The sequence below is a fragment of the Ceratina calcarata genome, unplaced genomic scaffold (assembly GCF_001652005.2).
Source record: "Ceratina calcarata isolate Rehan_Ccalc_2016 unplaced genomic scaffold, ASM165200v1 scaffold78.2, whole genome shotgun sequence".
In the NCBI taxonomy this organism is placed as follows: Eukaryota; Metazoa; Arthropoda; class Insecta; order Hymenoptera; family Apidae; genus Ceratina; species Ceratina calcarata.
Window position 1 is genome coordinate 1,140,613 of NW_017179105.1, and position 18,053 is coordinate 1,158,665.

At 44.8% G+C, this 18,053-nt stretch overlaps 1 protein-coding gene across 13 annotated transcripts in view; it reads right to left on the minus strand.

Moving 5' to 3' along the window:
• The window catches only part of LOC108630709 (xin actin-binding repeat-containing protein 2), a 49,489-nt gene that overhangs the window by 15,360 nt on the left and 16,076 nt on the right, over nucleotides 1–18,053 (minus strand). For 8 of the 13 annotated variants that reach the window (XM_026818219.1, XM_026818217.1, XM_018034145.2 and 5 more), the window contains exons 2-6: nucleotides 7,250–8,967; nucleotides 2,671–2,862; nucleotides 1,851–1,961; nucleotides 1,107–1,196; nucleotides 707–793 (exon numbers count right to left, since the gene is read on the minus strand). In XM_026818219.1, the coding sequence (XP_026674020.1) occupies nucleotides 707–793; nucleotides 1,107–1,196; nucleotides 1,851–1,961; nucleotides 2,671–2,862; nucleotides 7,250–8,926 (2,157 nt within the window). In that variant the 5' untranslated portion in view covers nucleotides 8,927–8,967. The remainder of the gene's footprint in view (nucleotides 1–706; nucleotides 794–1,106; nucleotides 1,197–1,850; nucleotides 1,962–2,670; nucleotides 2,863–7,249; nucleotides 8,968–18,053) is intronic. The other 5 variants (XM_018034146.2, XM_026818220.1, XM_018034150.2 and 2 more) reach the window with 5 other exon arrangements.

Genomic DNA, 18,053 nt, shown 5'->3' on the forward strand with positions numbered 1-18,053 from the left:
GGGTACCCCTTTAATTTCTTCCAAATTTTCGTTTTTAGCCAATAACTCCCAAACTGTTGGATCTACGGGAAAATGGCATATGACCTTTCTTGTAGAGGACGACGAGATCTACAATTTCCATGTAAAAATTTTTCGCTAGCGTCTATAGTTAACGAGTAATTTGCAAAAAACTGTTTTTTAGTTTTTCGCCAATAACTCGTTAAATATTAATGCTAGCAAAGAATTTTTATACAGAAATTACAGCTCTCGTCGTCCTCTACAAGAAAGGTCTTATGCAATTTTCCCGCAGATTCAACGGTTTAAGAGTTATTAAAGAAAAACGAAATTTTTTGTCAAAAGTTCGCCATTTCGACGCTGGGATGATCGGATTTTGTCAACATCAATAAAATGCCAAATAATCATATGTAACTCATTAAATACCGAAATTAGAAGAAAAGTGCACTATTTTTAATTATAGGAAATGCGTTTTATAAACATAAACTTTTGGGATTAAATGTATAGCCAATACATCCTTAATCGACGCAACCGTCGAGGAAATATATTTTCCAAACACAATTCTCGCGAGACGGATTAATAAACTCTTTTATGAATTTATAGAAAAGTATGCAGAAAATTTTAAATATGCATTAAATGTCTCGAACGTACAGATCCATCTTGTTGTGATAATGATAACCGAAACGCAATGATTAGACTTGATATACAATACCTCCTCGGAATCCATCGTGTGATTCGTTTTCCCGTAGGTCGCCTGATCGCCGTCGCTCATGTTCGAGATGTCGCCGAAGCTACGACACTGTTAGTGACAAAATACAACTGACAAAGTGTAATTCGACAGCCATTTGAAGAAAAAGAAAGCGGTATTCATTAAATATCAGCCGCGCGAACAAGCGTTCATTATCAAAAGACGTTACACGTTATACATAAACGACATGAATATTCGTTTAACATTAATTATTAGACTGCGAATTTTACGATGGATACAGAACGTGAAAAATGCATATTTCCTTTTGCTTGAAAATCCGCGGTCTAATTATTATTGATAAGAAATAACGGAGATAAATTGATCAGAGAGTCGAAAGAGGCTAATCGATTGTCCTCTCACTTACCAGCTGTTTGATCGACACCCCAGTCGCGATCTTTTCCTTCGTGCACCGGTCCTGCTCGTTTCTCGTCGCCTCCGATACATAATTCTGTGTCTGCATGCACAAAATACAATTGCACAGGATACAAAGCTAAGTCGCATGCTAAGTCACCTGGGTAAATTCTACTTGGACCGTTGTCAATCGGATCTCTACTGTCCTCGTATAAACTCGTAGGTGGTTACACCGATACATTCTATACATGCAGGATATATAATTTAACTAGGAATCGATCAGGCGTTATCTCTTACTCAATCGGATAGATTTATTTACACTGACGTTCGATAAAAATGATATTAATCTCGACATCGCGTGTCTCAACGAATCATTAAGAATCTCTCAATTTTCTATTGGGCCCGTCGGCAATGATCTTTTCAAGTTTTATCTAAGCGGGTCATAAATAATACCGGTATCTCGTTTACGGTTTTTCCAGCTGGACCGCGTTTCCTCGGTGAACGAGGGAGAGAGAAAAAATATCGTGGCTCGCGCACGCGAATCGAATTCCTTGGTCGGTCGCGCGCGAATCGCGAACGGGACACGCGAGCGGCGACACGTGGCGAGTTTACGCGGGCCCGCCGCACGCGAGTAATGGCCAGGATCGAAGCTGACCGCGGTGGACAATTTGTTGGATCGAGCCGTGCGGAGAAAAGGAAAATTGTGGCCACTTTGCTCGCTCGCGTGGAAACCCCGTTCGCGTTTCCGGGAACTTACCAGCGACTTCACGTTCACGTTCGACAGATCGTTCTCGTCCGAGAAGTCGAGGGATTCCGTGTTCGCCTTGCGGGAACCGGGGTGCATGCTCGGCTGTCGCGAGTTACAGTTCTGACAAACAGACAAACAACACGCACGCTGTACATGCAACATTGCTATAATGGGAGAGATGCCGGATCTCGTCATCCCGGAGTAGGAGGATCGGTACGAAGGGTAGAAAAACTTTCCAGACGAGTCTCGGCGGAGAATTTTTCAAAAAGAACTGTACAGACTTTCTCGGCATTGGCACGAGACTTTTCTGCTTGGAAAAATGACTGTGGAATGTCCAAAGGGAGAGACGTTCTTTAAGACAATATAGACTGACACAAGGAAAAAATTTAGATCCCGTTTACCACGAGTCAATTACGGTGAAAAGCCTGGAAATTGTTGCTCGTGGAATCGGGCGCATGCAAATAAGGATTTAAACACCGACTTCCGGCTTTCACGAGAAGAGGAGGCCATCATCTGTCTCATGGATGCATCGACACTGTTAATTAACACGACATGACGTTCATGCGCAACGTGTGTTTATACCATAGGCCGTCTCGAGTCCTCGATCCCGATTCGATGGTCACGTTCTGGCTTTTCCGAAGGAAACACTGACCCCCATCTCTTCTGTTCGCTTCTCGTTTACAATTATATAAATGAACAACCCTTAAGAATTTCCATATCACTTTTACATACATTAATTTCTACTAAGATATCGATAATTCAGAAATTCGTATGGGTTGATCATCCCCTAGAGACTAGATGATAGAAAACGAATGAATCACACTCTTACCACGGAGATGTTCTCCTTCTCGAGCTCGCTCTTCTTGCTCTTCTTAGTTTTCTTTGTGCGGGGAGTAAGATTTGGCGAAGCATCGTTTCCGGCTACACCTTCGATCTTCTTCTTCTTCGTCTTAGTGCCACCCTTGGCATTCGACGAGCTCACCACGCTCGACGTCGTTATCGTCTCCTCCCGGCTTTCGCTCTACATTAAAAAATTCAAGCATATTAAATGATCCGTAAATCTGCTTTCAAGTCTTTAAGTGCTGGTGTGAAAATTGAAACCGAAAGGAAGTGTCTACCAACACTCAGAGGATTGAAAGTTGTTTGAACAATTATGTTCCGATTGAATAATGTCCTCGAGTACTATAATTTCTTTCAATATCTGCGTGACGCATAATGGTAAACTTGTACGCGATTATCTTCCAAGAATCCCACACAATCTTTAATCCAACCGGAGTCAGGGGACGGTCGAACAGTTTCTTTAATGATATTCCGTAAGTTTCTTCGAGCCGTCGCATCCGGAGGGAGGAACTTATAATTCGAAAGTTGCGAAACATTGAACGTATCGTTTAATAACGGTGATACTGTCGCTAATACGCCCGAACGGTAATCCGACCTCGTTCGAGGCGTCGATTATTTTCGAAATTTACGCCTCTCGATTACAGACTAGTTTTAGCCGAATAACAAAAGTGCACTTCCAATTTACACACTGGACGGCGGACACACAACGATTGTAAATCTCGTAAGTGGCTCAACATCATAACTCATGTACCCTCTCTCTCTATTCGCTATTTGTTCATTAGCATAATTCGTGATAATTACAGAACGATAATTTAGATATCGTCCAAACCATATAATAGCTAATCAAACGGTATGCAAATTTCGTATGAACGTCCGTAGAAAGTTTCGTATAATGCTTTTGGAAATCGCGTGAATTTGAAATATGAAACTGAAGTATAAATAGATATCTATCTGAAATAATGTAGCAACGTATTGCATCGATCAATGGGCAAACTGGAAAGAGTGTCGTGCATTCCTTTTACCCGCGTTAACAAGATATTAATGACCGGTTAGATATGAATCAGCGACCGATCTTACCGTTCAACAAGCGGATCGCGTTCCTCGGCGAACAGGTGCACGAACTCTAGGCAACAATGCCCGTGACGCAACCATTATCCACCGAGAGTTTCACTCGAAAATGGAAAATGAAATGATAACGATTAGGGGGTCCTAATCGCGTGACTTCCTGTTGTTACCCGGCGCGAGCTTATCAGGTATATACAGAAGATAAATCGGCTTTCACGAAGGAATCCTGTACTCGTCGTGGATAAGAGATAAGTAAACGACGGCTTTACGAGCTTTTTCAATACCGCCACGATCTTCTCACGCTGATTTTCGTTCGTGCCTAATGAACTTCCGGTTCCCGTCCCGGTCATTCCCAGTTAAACTGTTTAATGAACCACTCTGTCGATGAGTGTGATCATTTTATAATTGACACGGTTCTCAATTAATTAAATTTCTGTGAAACGTTAATAAGCAGAAATGCACAAGTTTGAAAATGAACAATTTACAGCGAAAGTGTCTGCAATATATTGTGCTCCACTTTAACCAAGAGACGTGAAATCAGTTGCAACAAACGCGTTCTTCGCAATCTCTTCTTATTAGATGAGCTCGATCGACGCAATGCCTCGTTACCAGTGCGGCGCCCGACTTCTCACCGACACACCTAATTACACTGCCACGTAACCCGCGGATAGCCAGCAAGACTCGTTTCAAAAGTATTTCCCAAACCGAAAACACCTCCTCATTGAGAACGACTGTTCTTATAAGGAAATATAATTAAGTCGTCTCGTATGAACGCCTCGTTTCTGATCGAGTAGCATCGTTGATACCTCCGATGAAGAATAAGATGGTCACGGTGAACGGGAGCAGCGTGTAACTTTCGTAACGAGACTTTCTAATTCGGCCGCTTCCGATTCACTTTCACAATTTTTCGGCTAAATGCTAAACACGATCTTCGAGCACGCGAACTTTCGATGATTGTTGAAACTCAGCCACTGAACAATTCTCGGATTATTTCCAAGAGGAAACGCCGGTTCTCAGACGTACCGTGAAAAATCGCCGAGTCCTCACGCGAATTTTTTCAGCCGATCCTAATCTTTCACACTCCTTGATTAATTTAAAATATGAAAAAAAAAACCTTTTTAATCAACCACTGAGAAAAGAATCACTAGTCCAAATTCACAGTCCTTTCAGAGAATCGCAATCAGAACAGAATAGCTTTGACAAGGATCAAAGTGCTCGTTGAAAACCGTGACGGAACAGTCGCGAACAGCAGGTTCACAGTCTCTGTAAAAATCGTGACGGAACTGATCGATCCTGCTGGCACGAGCACTGGTTAGTTACTCAGGACGACGGCGTGCGTCTACCTTGGCAACGAGGTCGACGAAAGCTGACGGAAGAACCACAGGGAGCAGATGAGGGAAGGAGAGCGTGTACAAGGGAGAAGAGTAGGGGAACGTGTTTCACGAGCACCCTGGGGTCGGCTCCCTTGGCACGAGCTCAGACGGTTCGATACTGATCGGAAAAACGTGCGCAAACAGGAAAGAGTACCGTGATGCGTAATAAGAAGTCCAAGATAAATCGTTGAACGACGCAATTAAACTCGTCGACCGACGATTCACGTAAACACGATCGATAGACGAGGAATTTTGCTACTCACGGTAAATCTCGTTCACTCAAAAACGATGTTAAACGATAAAAAGAGAAAGTGAACACACCGCGTTTGAAGATCAAACAGATTTTACTTGGACGACCTTGGTCCTACCTGTGCGAAGATCATCTTCGTTCTGACGCAAGCGAAAGATCGACACTAGATCCGCGGCTCGGTAGATCGTCTGGCCAACGTTTGGAGACGGGCTGGCAGACTCAAGTTCAGGAAACTCGATGCTCTCCAAAGCGTGGACAGGCAGAAGAAGGGAAATCGTGGGGATACGGTGAATTTCCGCGATTGGCCGTTTCCACCGGACACGGGGAGACGGTTGGCCGCGTACGGGTGGCCAGGTAAAATACGAGGGGAACCAGACGGTGTTCAGGTAGCAGAACGAAAGGTACCGAGCAGATCCACTAACGAACCGAGTATCAGGATTGGCCGGCGTCTCATTCGAGATCGACCTCGTTTAAGTGTGCCTCGTTCTTTAAACGTCGTTCGTTTTTTGTCATCTGTGCATCGTGCGTGGGACTCGTTTGTGCAAAGAAAATTATATCGGACATTACAAGGATTTTAAGGTGTTTCCATCATAATTTTCACGTCCAACTTCCTTAATCGATCTTGAGAAACATCGAAAGAGTGGAAGGAACGAATTCTATGAAACTGTAGATGAACCAGAGTGCGGCGGGAATAAAGTAATAGAATGGACGATGGTCGTTGAACCGACTCCGTGATAACTCGGTTTCGTAGCGACGCGTTGATAAACGAGCAGATTGCTTCCGGTACTCGTCCATCTGTTCACGTGAATTATCGCGGACATTTTCCACTCGTATCGCGGAGGTACGTCCAACTCGTTGATCGATTTTTCAGAAGCTCATCTACATTACGATCACGTCTTCGTTACAAGTCTCAAGTTTTCGATGATGTAAAATGCCGGAATTACATGCCCATCGTACAAATCGTATCACCGTCTTGACCTTCGAGTTTTAAGTTCCTCGTAAAACTATATTAAACCTCCGACTTTTCCCTGTCGTAAGCCGCTTAATCACGATCCATGATCGATGCTTATCGAAAACCTGATTTACACTCCGTGTTCGAAGTTTAATTGCAGAGTTTCGGTTCGCGTTATTGCAGCCGTGAACTACATTCGCAGTCTCGCCGATCGAACGAACTCGCGCGTGTCGTGACCGGGTGTCAATGAAGAGAAATAACGGAGAACGAAAGTGGTTACGCGCCGCTGGGCGGTGTCAACCAGCCACTTAGGTCTTTGTTATCTAATTAAACGCGACAACGTTTACACCGCAACAATCTTACGACTCTTCCCTCCGCGAGAAGAAGAGCGGGAGTCATCGTCGATTAAAGAGGACACACGATTCACCTGGAGATTCGACGTTGCCGGGAATTAATGAGATTAATTATTACCGGCACGGAATATGCGTGGGAGCACGCGCAACGGTGGCGGTACTTAATTAACGTTTCAGAGAGCCGCACAGGAAAAGCGGAATACGGCTCGTTTGCAAGAATTACTCAACACTCGGCAGTAACGAAATAACGTAACGTCGAGTATACACATCGGTTTTTCAACTAAATTGCTGCGCGGTCTACCGATTTTCATTACGTTTAAGTCGATTAAGATTAATTGTTACTTGGCCAATCGAAACGATGCACACCATTCGACACAGAGAAAACAACGAGCATTCCCACAAAATGGTAAAAGCAGTCTTCTTGCCAAACGATTAGACAAGATCAAACTTTTCATACCTCGTCGTATACTTTTTCTCGAGGGTATCGTAATAGAAAAATGCAATTATTTTCTGTTGACGATCATCTCGAGTATACCTGTCGATCAAAGATTAGTGGCAAACGAAGCAAAACTTACGTCACACGCGTTAGAAACGTCGCTGATCTCGTCGTCCGGAGTGGCGAGTGGGGCGCGTGCAGGGGAATCGTGATTCGGTAATTGTTCCTCTTCTTCTTGTTCCTCGTCGTCATTTTCGAGACACTGCGTCTCGGAAACGATTTGTACGGTGCTCTCCGATATGACCACCTCCGTTTTCTCGATGAACGTAGGCTCGGAGACGGACAGTTCGCTGGACGATTCCGTTATCACGTTCTGCTCGTCCACATTATCGTTCGCTTCCTCTTTCGCTTCTTCCTCCTTACCTTCCTCGTACTCCTCCTCCTCCAGATTCCTTATCTGAGGATCGCTTCTCTCCGGCGTGGTCTGCGACTCTTCCTGCTCGCAATTTTCCTCGTTCAGCACACGGCGTTCCGTGTCGAGGAATTCCTGAGTACTGACGGCTTCGGTGGAACTCTCCGACCGACTCAGAGTTCCTTCATCGAAACTCCTGGACGGTACGACTCGAGTCTCTTCGAGTTCCTCGACAGATTTTACTGTAACAGGTGTGTCCTCGGGTTCAACGGGAGTTTTCTCTTCTACCAAGTCAGATTCCAATTTTTCATTCGTCGTTCCATTTGACTCCTCGTTCGTCGAAAGCTCTCTGACTTGGTCTATTTCTTGTTCCCTCCCGCACTCGGTGTCTATCATAGACTGGCTAACCTTTTCATCTGTCGATTCAGGTTCTTCTATGATCTTTTCACAGAGATTCGTATCCTCTTGGCACATCTGATCAAAATTGTCGGAGAACTGACCCTGCTGGCATTCCTGTTCCGTCCACGTATCCAGCACTTCTCTCTTTTCCTCGACGTTCTCTGCCACTGGTGAATTATCCATTTTCACGATATTCTCCTCGACCACCTCCGACACTATATCCTGAACCTCCTTTTCCTCTTGGTATTTCTCGACGTAGATCGGTGTCGCGGTTAGCTCGAGATCCAGGAGTGGCTCCGAGGATTCCTGGATCATGCTCGAAACTTGCTGCAGCCTCTCCGAGGCCTCGGCCTGCTGAAGCACCGGATAATCTGGACACGTATCCTCGCTATCCTCGTTTCGTGGGAATTTGTCATCCTCCAGCTGATCTCGCTCGCTCGCCGTTGTTTCCTCCTCGATCACTATGCCGCCAACTTCCGACTGATCCAACACTTGCTCCTCTTCCTCGTCCCGAAATCCGATCAGTTCCGGCTCCACGGGATCTGAGGTCTTCGTATCCGGCGACACGTGACCATTTTGGTAACTGTAAGGCTCTTTTATCATCGACGAGTGTTCCGTTTCCGCGGCGATGAACTCAGCGTTCACGTCTACGAGATCCTGTGGTCGGTCCAACACGATTTTTTTCACAGGTTCCGGTTCGTTGGCCATTTCTTCCTGTTCTTCAGGTTCGATACCGGCTTCCTCGGTGCTCGAACAGATCCTAAGCGCCAACTCGCTCTCGATCAACTCCTGCAGGCTCTTGTCCTCCGCGTTCAGCTCGTTACGCGTGTTGTTAGTCAATATTAGGTCGTCCTCGTCGTCGTTCTCGCACAACGAGATTAGTTGGTTGTTACTCGCGGTTATGTTATCCAACTGGATCAAACCGTTGTTAGATTGAACACTACACACTTCGCTTTTTTTGTTACTTACGACGTTGATCGACTTCTTGGTAGCCACCTCCGCCATTATGGCGAGCCTGGTTCGTCCGACAGTCGCACCCTGGACACCTGAAGCCAATACATTCAACGATTCAACGTTGCCCTATTATGTTTGTACGATGAGGAACGAAAGGGAGAGGATGCGAAGGAAATCGCGAGTGACTCGCGTGTACGGTTTTATGGTCACGCGAACGCGAAGCTCTAGCCCCATAAAGTGAACGGAACGAGTTCTCGATCTCGCGCGAGGATATTAACTGCCGCGAATTCGAGAAAAACTCTCACTGATTTACGCGACGTAGATAATAGATTAATGGTCCCACCGAATCCCGTACGGAGAGAGAGCTAGAATAGATAGACGCCGCCACCTTCTCGCACCATTTCGAAGAAGGTCACGTAGATATTTCTGGACTAACAATTTCCCCGAGCAGAGAAGCAGGATCTTAATTCAACGACCGAATTAGATTCGGGATATGCGACTCGTTGCGCAATTTTTACATTTCGCATTCTGTCATCTTCGCAGTTTCGCACCGGAGCGTCAACAGGTAGAGTAACATTAATCATTGCGCGTCAACCGACACGTCTTTCTTCCATTTCTCGAAAACATGGCATTCTCATATCTCATTATTTGAGTACATCCATGGGTGTTGTAAGAATCAGTAATACAGATTTCCAGGTTTTCATATGTTCATATAAAATAAGAAAAGGATGATGAGAGAGTCAGGTAAAATTATTACTGCATCATGAATTTGGACGAGGCCTGTGTATAAACATCCGCGATCCGACAATTACGAAAGTATGCGAGGAGAACCGGAGATGGCACGCTATTCTTAGTTTGCTCCGGATTCGGTGAACAACGAGACGAACCTGAGACGCGTCCTTCTTCGAGGGACGCGCGATTCGCGGCGAGAATACGAGATGTCCAGGCCGTTTAATTCTCGTACAGCGAAATTAACGGAAGATACGGCCTCGTGGAACTCAGGAAGCAGTTGCAACGGGCAGGCTCTCTCTGCCGCGTTGTTGGCCGCCAAGCCAAAACCGACTATTATTAGCCATTCCACCGCGTTCGCGTATTTATGCCGCGCGGCGACCCAACGTATTTCGAAAATGAAATCTGAAACTCCTCAAGGATACCCCCTTGCTTCCTGGAGTCTACTGGCAAATTTCTTTGCACTGTCCGAAGCATAGCGCAGGTCTGGAGAAACCTTCTTATTATTAATTCAGTTTTAAAATGAGAATATTATAACAACTGGAAAATTTGTACTTTCAATCTTGAATAATTTTATTAAACCATAATATCTGTAGAAAGTAATTTAGAATAGAATTCCATTCGCGTAATATCTTTTTGTTTCACTGATCTAAATTCGTCGGGCGAGGTTATTCCGAGACCATAAGGGGTAACAATTTATAGGTCCACCGAAACGAGCCTTAATCGATGTTCTCCGACTTGTTAACGTTACTCTGGGTCAGGCGTAACCGAAAAGAAAACCTCTACTGAACATAGGATTGAATTACTGGGTGCAAACTAGTAAAGCCTGTCGTTTGCGAGAGGTCCTAAACGTCTCCTTAATAGCTACAGTTACGATTCCGTTAGACCGGCTCGAGACGCGTCCAGCAGCGATTTTCTTTTTACCGATTCGCTTAGCAAAACGACGCGCAACTATATATTCGCTTAAACTAGCCGTTAAGGAATACCTAACTGTCTTCTCGGCGCCAATTTATTGTAATGTCATCGCGTCGTTGCACGGGATATCGATAACGCGACTGCCTCTATCTGATATTTTATTCGCCTCTCGGATCGTTCATTCTCCGGTGATTAGCATATCTAAGGCACGCATCGTAGCTGGAAACTGGCTTTTCTGTTGAGAGAGACGCAATGTACATTTTCAAAAACATAATTCAGTCCATCTGGCAGAAGTGTTTGACGAATTTCAGTGAACGATTTACAAACAGAGAAGGATCCGGCGTAAACTAAAGCCGCGGCACGGTAAAATTAGAAAGTGTTTGAGAACGAGCGCGCGCGCGCGCGCCGCGCCGGGTGCTTGCGACACACAGGGTGCATGCGCGCACGCCAGTTTTTCCATACTCGACGGGCACAGCGTGATATTTAAAATCGCGCCGCAGAACGCTTTCAAGCCCCGTCGTCGTCGTGGCTCTCAAAGTCTTTCGCGAGCTGTCTGTTTAATTTAATCTCCCCTCTCCCATACCCCTCCTTGTGCTTTCTTTTTCCCCTCGTACACCCTCTTTCTATCCGTTCGTCGATCTCCTTCGTTCCCGCGCGCACAGACGAGCACGTACACCAACACCTTTCTTCTTTTCCCTCTCCGGGCCGGCGTATCTCCGAGGTCGTTCTTCGGGTTCACGACCGGCCGCAGCTACAGGAGAGCCGATCCCTTCTCTCTCGCTCTCTCTCTCTCTCTCTTTCTCTCGCTCTCCGACGGATCGCGGCTAACTCTCTCTCTCGTTTCAACCTCTCTTCTCTATTTTTAGAATGACACAGTACCGCGATTCGAACAGCCGGGAAATCCTCTGCCCAAAAGCGGTCGCACGAAAGCGACAGCGCCACTTTTCGTTTCGACGCGAACTGTACCACGTCCTCTTCTCAAAACGAAAAAGGTATAAAAAGGGATTTCCATTAAATTCCCTTACATAGAATTTTAATGATTTCTCTTTCTGTCGATTGAAAAATTTAACCTGTAATTGAACTCGTGATAAGATTTAAAATAAAAGACGACGTTTCACGTGGTTTTAGCAGCCAGAAGAAAGAAACTAAATCTATGACAATCGTAAAAGGTCGCGAACCCTCGTGAGTTCACGGAGCTAGTTTCTAGGTTCGCGTAATTATATCGCGACGTTACGACGACGATTCGAGAGAGAGACGGCAAACGAAAGTGTAAGGTTCACCCGTAAATTGCAGTATCATGTAGTATTTGCACAATCATTCTTGACGTGTAGTACGTGCTGGAGAACAAACACCCGCGCCGGGTGAACGCACGCGAGGGTGTCTCCGCTTCTGTCTCGTTTTCGCACCGCGCTCTAATTGCGACGATTCGCCTACCAGTTCATTCGAATTTCCTTGGACAAATCATTTCTCACGTTTTCAACATCATTTTTTACTGAAATTATTTGTCAGTGTGAATAACATCTACGAATCGTTTTCAAATTAATGACGAAACTGAATACGACCAGATACAAAAATTTAATACACAAGAGATAGATCGAGTCGACGAGAAATGGATGACAATTAAGGGAATTGTTACGTAAACGAGAGTCCGTTTGTTCGATCGCAATGGAAAAAGGAGGAAAGTCCAGCAATTAACGATCGTTAATTGAGGAATTTATGTAACAGGAATCGACTTGGCCAGTGAAAGGGATCGATTATCGATGTCGTTTCACGGATTTACAACCGCATACGCGGAGACCGCACCTGAGCCTCGCGAAGACGTAATCGATAATGGAAACCTCGCTTCCTCGATTCAGGCGTCCTGTCGATTGCTACTGGAAATATCAAATCTGAATAGGATCATATCTAGTCTGTAACGAATCGAGTCGTTCCAATTCTGACTTCAGAAGAACCGTGTTATTGACCCCAAAGCAATTAAAGTTTGCCTATCTCGTTTTGTAGAACAGCTTGTGCCAGACACGTTACCGTTCATTTTAAACTACGGTTGTCATCAAATTGTAGATTTCTATCAGTGATACAATTTTTCTACGATAGGATTCTTTATTTATCATTTTTCTATGAATCCTTTAATAGTGAAACTCAATCGATAGCGTGACGAAGATTAATAAACGGCTCTTCCATACAGGATCTTGAAAACGTCGAGGAAAGGCAAGGTGGCAAAAAGTATAACGAGGCTCGATTACCCGCGTAACTATCGCTAGATCGTCTTCACGCGGTTAAAAGATCCGATCGAATATCCGAACCACGAGCCTTGAGCTTCTTGCCACGAATACCTACAAGCTTTTTACCCGAAGGAATCTTTATAAAAAATTATTGAATAATATCTGATCGTCTGTCTGCAAGGAAAGAAATCTTGACAAGATTCTTTTTCTTATTAAAATCGAGAAACAAGATGCATGTAATCGATTTTTCATGGATGCATGTGATTTCACTTTCGTCAGAGCTCTTTTCTGTTTCAACGCTGACTGGTATTTTTTATCTGAAAAACGGTGGAAAACGCGGTGTATCCGGAAGCTGTGCGACACTCACGCACGCAAAGAATCTTCCGCGTGCGTGTACATACACGCGTTTTCACTGTAACCCGAGTTGCAGAAGGCGGCGTTGTCCCGGTGTCCCCTTACAGATTTCTATGCAACTATAATTAGGTAACCGACACCGCGGTCCCCCGTAGGAATCCCTGCGTCGCTATGCCGGCGCGGAAAGTGGCGCGAATATTTTCGGCGCGAGGAAAGCCGAAATTAAACGCGGTGTCGCACTTTTACGCACGCTTACCCGGCTTCCTCCTCCCATTTACTCTCCGTTCCTCTATTTGTCCCTCGTGTCTCGCGAGCAAGAAGGCAATAAAGGCTACGATTTAAGCTCGAATCAATTCGTTCAGTTCCACCGACAAACTAATCCTTCAATGCACGTAGATGAAAATATATTTAGCATAAATGATTTCTTTATAACGTCTCAGCATTCGCGTAGTAAATGCATTTTTAAAGCGGAACGGAGAATCGTCGATGGTCTGTTCAACGATCATCAACTTGGTCTTGTGACAGATTTCAAATGACTTCTGCCCGATGAAAGCAGTGAAAATCGGGCTCTTCCGGTGTCCCGCGCAGAGATGACAAATGTTCGTCTGCGAAGAACCCTTGGCTCATTTCCCATCCGTTCGACATATTCTGGCACGCGTTCTTCCTCGCTTTGTCATCGACGGAGCATCGAATATTTCCGATAGCTCGCGAGTAACAAACGTTCCGCGGAACAGGTGCCGCTTCCATGCAGCTTCGCTTTCGGAATTATTTGCAGAGGCGACGCGGGATTTATATAAAACCGATGGAAAGCTCGTACACGTCAGCGAACGGGAGTAACAAAAACCGTTCTGGCACCGATTCAACTATTTGGGGAACGAAGAAACGTTTAGGGGTACCCGGTAAAAATGGCCACGGAATGTAAACGGCCATATTTTCCGCGCTGCTCGCCGAATAAACACGCGGCAGCTGGGATCAGCACGACAGGTGCGAATTGCCACGGAGTCAACAGTTCTTTATCATTCATAAGTCTTGCATCAAGGATTCAAACCCGATTTGAATTGCACCCCTTCTGACTTCTAATACCCGTTTCTAACGTCGAACCATGGGAACGCAGTATTACAATAAATAGTATAACAATTATAGTCGACGGTTTTAAATATGAATAATGAATTTGGATCATTTTTGAAATTGTCGCTCCTAAGCTGAGTAAACTTGCTGACAGGGAAACAAGATGATGAACTCGGAATGAAGACGAAACGCTATTTCGCAGAAGCGTGATAAATTTACCACGCTGTTCGTTATCGTGATTAATAATCGCGATCGCTACTGAGAACGAGGCAGGCGCGGTTTCGTCCCGTTCGACAATTGCCTCGGCAGACGACCGATGTCAGCGGTTCCTCGCGGTCGGGTCAGCAAACCGCGTTTAACGAGAATGGAAAAGATCCCGCGAAACGGTTTCGCAGAAGCGGCCGCGGGTTCCTTTGTTATCGCGAAACGGACGAGAGCGAAAGGATTTACGATTTCTGCTACGGATTACTGCAGCTGGAACGCTGACCGTTCTTTCCGGTTCGCTGGGCCGTCCAATTCCCCCATTGGAAACGCTTTTCTTCTCTCGATAATGCAACTTATAGTGCGACATGTGAAATTCAATTGTATAGAAAAAACGGCGATTTTGGTAATGCCGTATTATGTCAGATAAGATTACTTAACACTAGAAAGATTGAAACTTTGAAAAAAAATAATTTATGCATTATTATTTGTACATTTGCCCAAAACCAGTCAAAATTACTTCCTTGGGCAATCTAGTGTTAATAAACGGGAACTAGTTTCACTCGACTCCTTTCGTCCTAGAATTTTCCTGATCGAACTTTTCTCGTCGTTTGATACGTAAATTCCGTGGGCCACCGCCTGTTAGGATTGCCGTATTTGCATTTAATGGACTCCCGTATTTTTCGGCTCAGGGAGATTGGCTTCGAACTTCCTTGCCAGAGCTAATAAAAATGCAAACGCGCATGGAAATCGCGCGAATTACAATTAAAAGGCGAATTTCGAAAGTCCGATATCGATGTTAACTCGATTTCGTAATCCCCCGCTGGTTCTCCTACTGTTTATTAATTAGAGGACCGTGCCTAATTAAATCATCGAACCCCGTGACTGTTCGATGAGAATTAATTCGGCCGTGAAACCTTCGACTATATTTTATCCCGAAGACTGTACAGTTTATTCTAGGACGAGCTTTTCGAAAGAAACGCGGTCACGAAACGAGTTCTCGGTTTTCCACGTAACCGGGGACGAGCGGGACGAGCGGAACCGAGCCGAGCGAGGAGAGGGCGGGGTGAACGACCTAGGGAATCGGTATTCGCGGCATTCCTTCCGAGAGAACCATGAGGATGACCGACTAACTACACCGGCGCACCATTCGCTACCCCAATTATCTTCCTGCTACCCCGCAGCGCAATGAATGAGAGAGAATCTCTCGGTTTCTTTCTTCACGCGGTGGTCCCAAGGTCACCGGAAGCCGCGGGAAAATTAACCTGCTTCTCCGGCTTCTCCGCCGGGAACACGCGATCCTCGGATTCCTTCGCCGCTTTTTACCTCCACGGGCTTCGCTCCGACGTTCCGCTCCATGGAAATTCGTTTCGCGAACGCCGATTTCGATTTCGCTCGGAATATATAGATTACGGTGTCATTGCCGCTCGAAACATGGTTATTACTCCGCCGAGAATGTAACTGGGAGCTTGTCTCGCGTATATGCAAATATTCATTGTTTAAATTTCGATGGGCTCGCAGTCTCGTGAATGAAAATATTCAAAGGGGAGTGAAAGACGGGGGAGGTTTTCATTGAAAATTTATACGAGATCGGCTCTTAGCGATGTGGTAACGCGTTCCACGGATAAACGGCGAGATTAGGTGTATTTATTTTCATCGGCCACGAGAGATCCGCATCGGTAGCGAGCGCAACGGTTGACCATGTGTTCCGTGGTTCGCAGCTGCGATTCACATGCTCCATGAGAGAGTCGGTGTTGCGTAGCATTCGTGCATCCCATCGACTTACCGTATCCTTTTTTCGTTCGAACGTAACGAATTTTATTACCGGTCTCTTTAATTCCAGTCGCTCCGGACTCAACAGATTTCACATACCTACAATCCCTGTCGCAAGAAACGCTTTTCTCGACCGATGATCTGAACAAATCCGACGTTTTTTTAGTCGTTCAGTATAAATTGAGCGATTACTTTCTTTGCTTCGCGAGTTAAACAGAAATTATTCAGAAGTGAAGGCCGAAACTCATTATTTGGAACACCAGCGAAGAATGCCAGCACGATGGTAATCACCCAACCAAGACGCGATTATAGGTACCACAGGATTTAATGAACCACGACTCATACTTGAACTAACGTTGCATCTAAAGACACGAAGAACTTAGAATACGTTCCCATCAAAGTATTCTGGAAATTCAATAAGCTGACAGATATTTGCCAATTTTCGACTATTTATTAATAACTAAATATATAAAGAATTATAATCGAACATCAAGCCATATTTTACGACTGTCTTTAATTTCCTGGCTTGAACGCAATAAAAAATATACATATACTTCTCGTATAGACAGAAGGCTCTGTAACAATTTCTTTCTATAAGGAGACATTCATGTTAACCAAAAGGTTAAACGATGAAATCCTCATGAAACCGCGGAAACGCCGAGATCAATTCCGTGCTAAACGGTCTCGAGAATGAAAAAAAGGCCCGGGAAGGCGGACGCAAGAAGAAAACGACGAAAGCTTTGTATGGAAAACGAGGCGAGCGCTGAGAATTTTCCCGCGCCTTAGCTAACCGATTTCAACGTCGAATAGCTAGCCATATAAATATAAATAGCCGTCCCCGATTTCTCAGTGACCATCCGGATACTAAACTCTCGTTATTATATTGTATTGTATAAAATCAGTCGTTAACACTAAAAAATTCATATGCAATATATAAGAATAAATATTTCTACGTTTAACACATGAAAATAAATGATCCAACGTGGAAGATGTGAAAATATCGTTAAAACTGAGAAACCAAAGGATGCTTCAATACTGGTTTGAAGGGAGCGTCGCGACGTATCATATCTCTCTGCACTTACATTTCACGATATATTCCTCGCGTTGCACAACCGGTGCTCGCGAGTCGAGCTCGCAAATCTAATTTTACGCCGCGCCACGATTTCGACGCGTTACAGGCCCTAATGAGCGGCGGCAAAAGCAAACAGGGAAATTCCAGGGCAATGTTTACACCGTTGATAAATCACCGGCTCGACAGCCGAGTCGCGATCGTTAACCCATCCCGTTATTAATACAGATGTACAATCCCGTGAGCCCCCGCTACCGATTATGTTTACACAAACTCCAGACTGAACCTCGTTTCCGTAGTACTTGATGCTCATCTTTGATACGTTATAAAATTCATAGAACGTCATACGAAGGAAGTTCAAAATATATTTATAGAACGAGGCAACGAGAAAGTTCCGATTCGTCGAAATACAAGAATGTATTCGTACATTCAATAATTCATCGAATAAAAAATTGATGTTAAAGCATCTAGGAATGAAATCAAGTATTTAGTTACTTCATGTGACAATTCTAGTTGATTTACCTAGTATATATATTTCAATTACGTTTATACTTCATGTAACGGAAATTTGATAGTCAGATATCCCACGCGGTTACTTAACAGTCATAAAAATTGTATCTTTTGTGCGTGGGACGACGATACCGGAAACGTTGGCTAGCTATCGTTCCGATGAATCTGCGAATTCCGCTATGGAACAGAACAGGTTCGCCCGATCTCGCCTACATTCCTTCTGTTACGTTAGACGCGCGCATCTTTCCACGTAACTTTTTCATGCAGATCAAAGATCGTTGAATTAGTAGAAGAAGAACGCGTTTAAGGATGTATTGGCTATACAGTCAATCCCAAA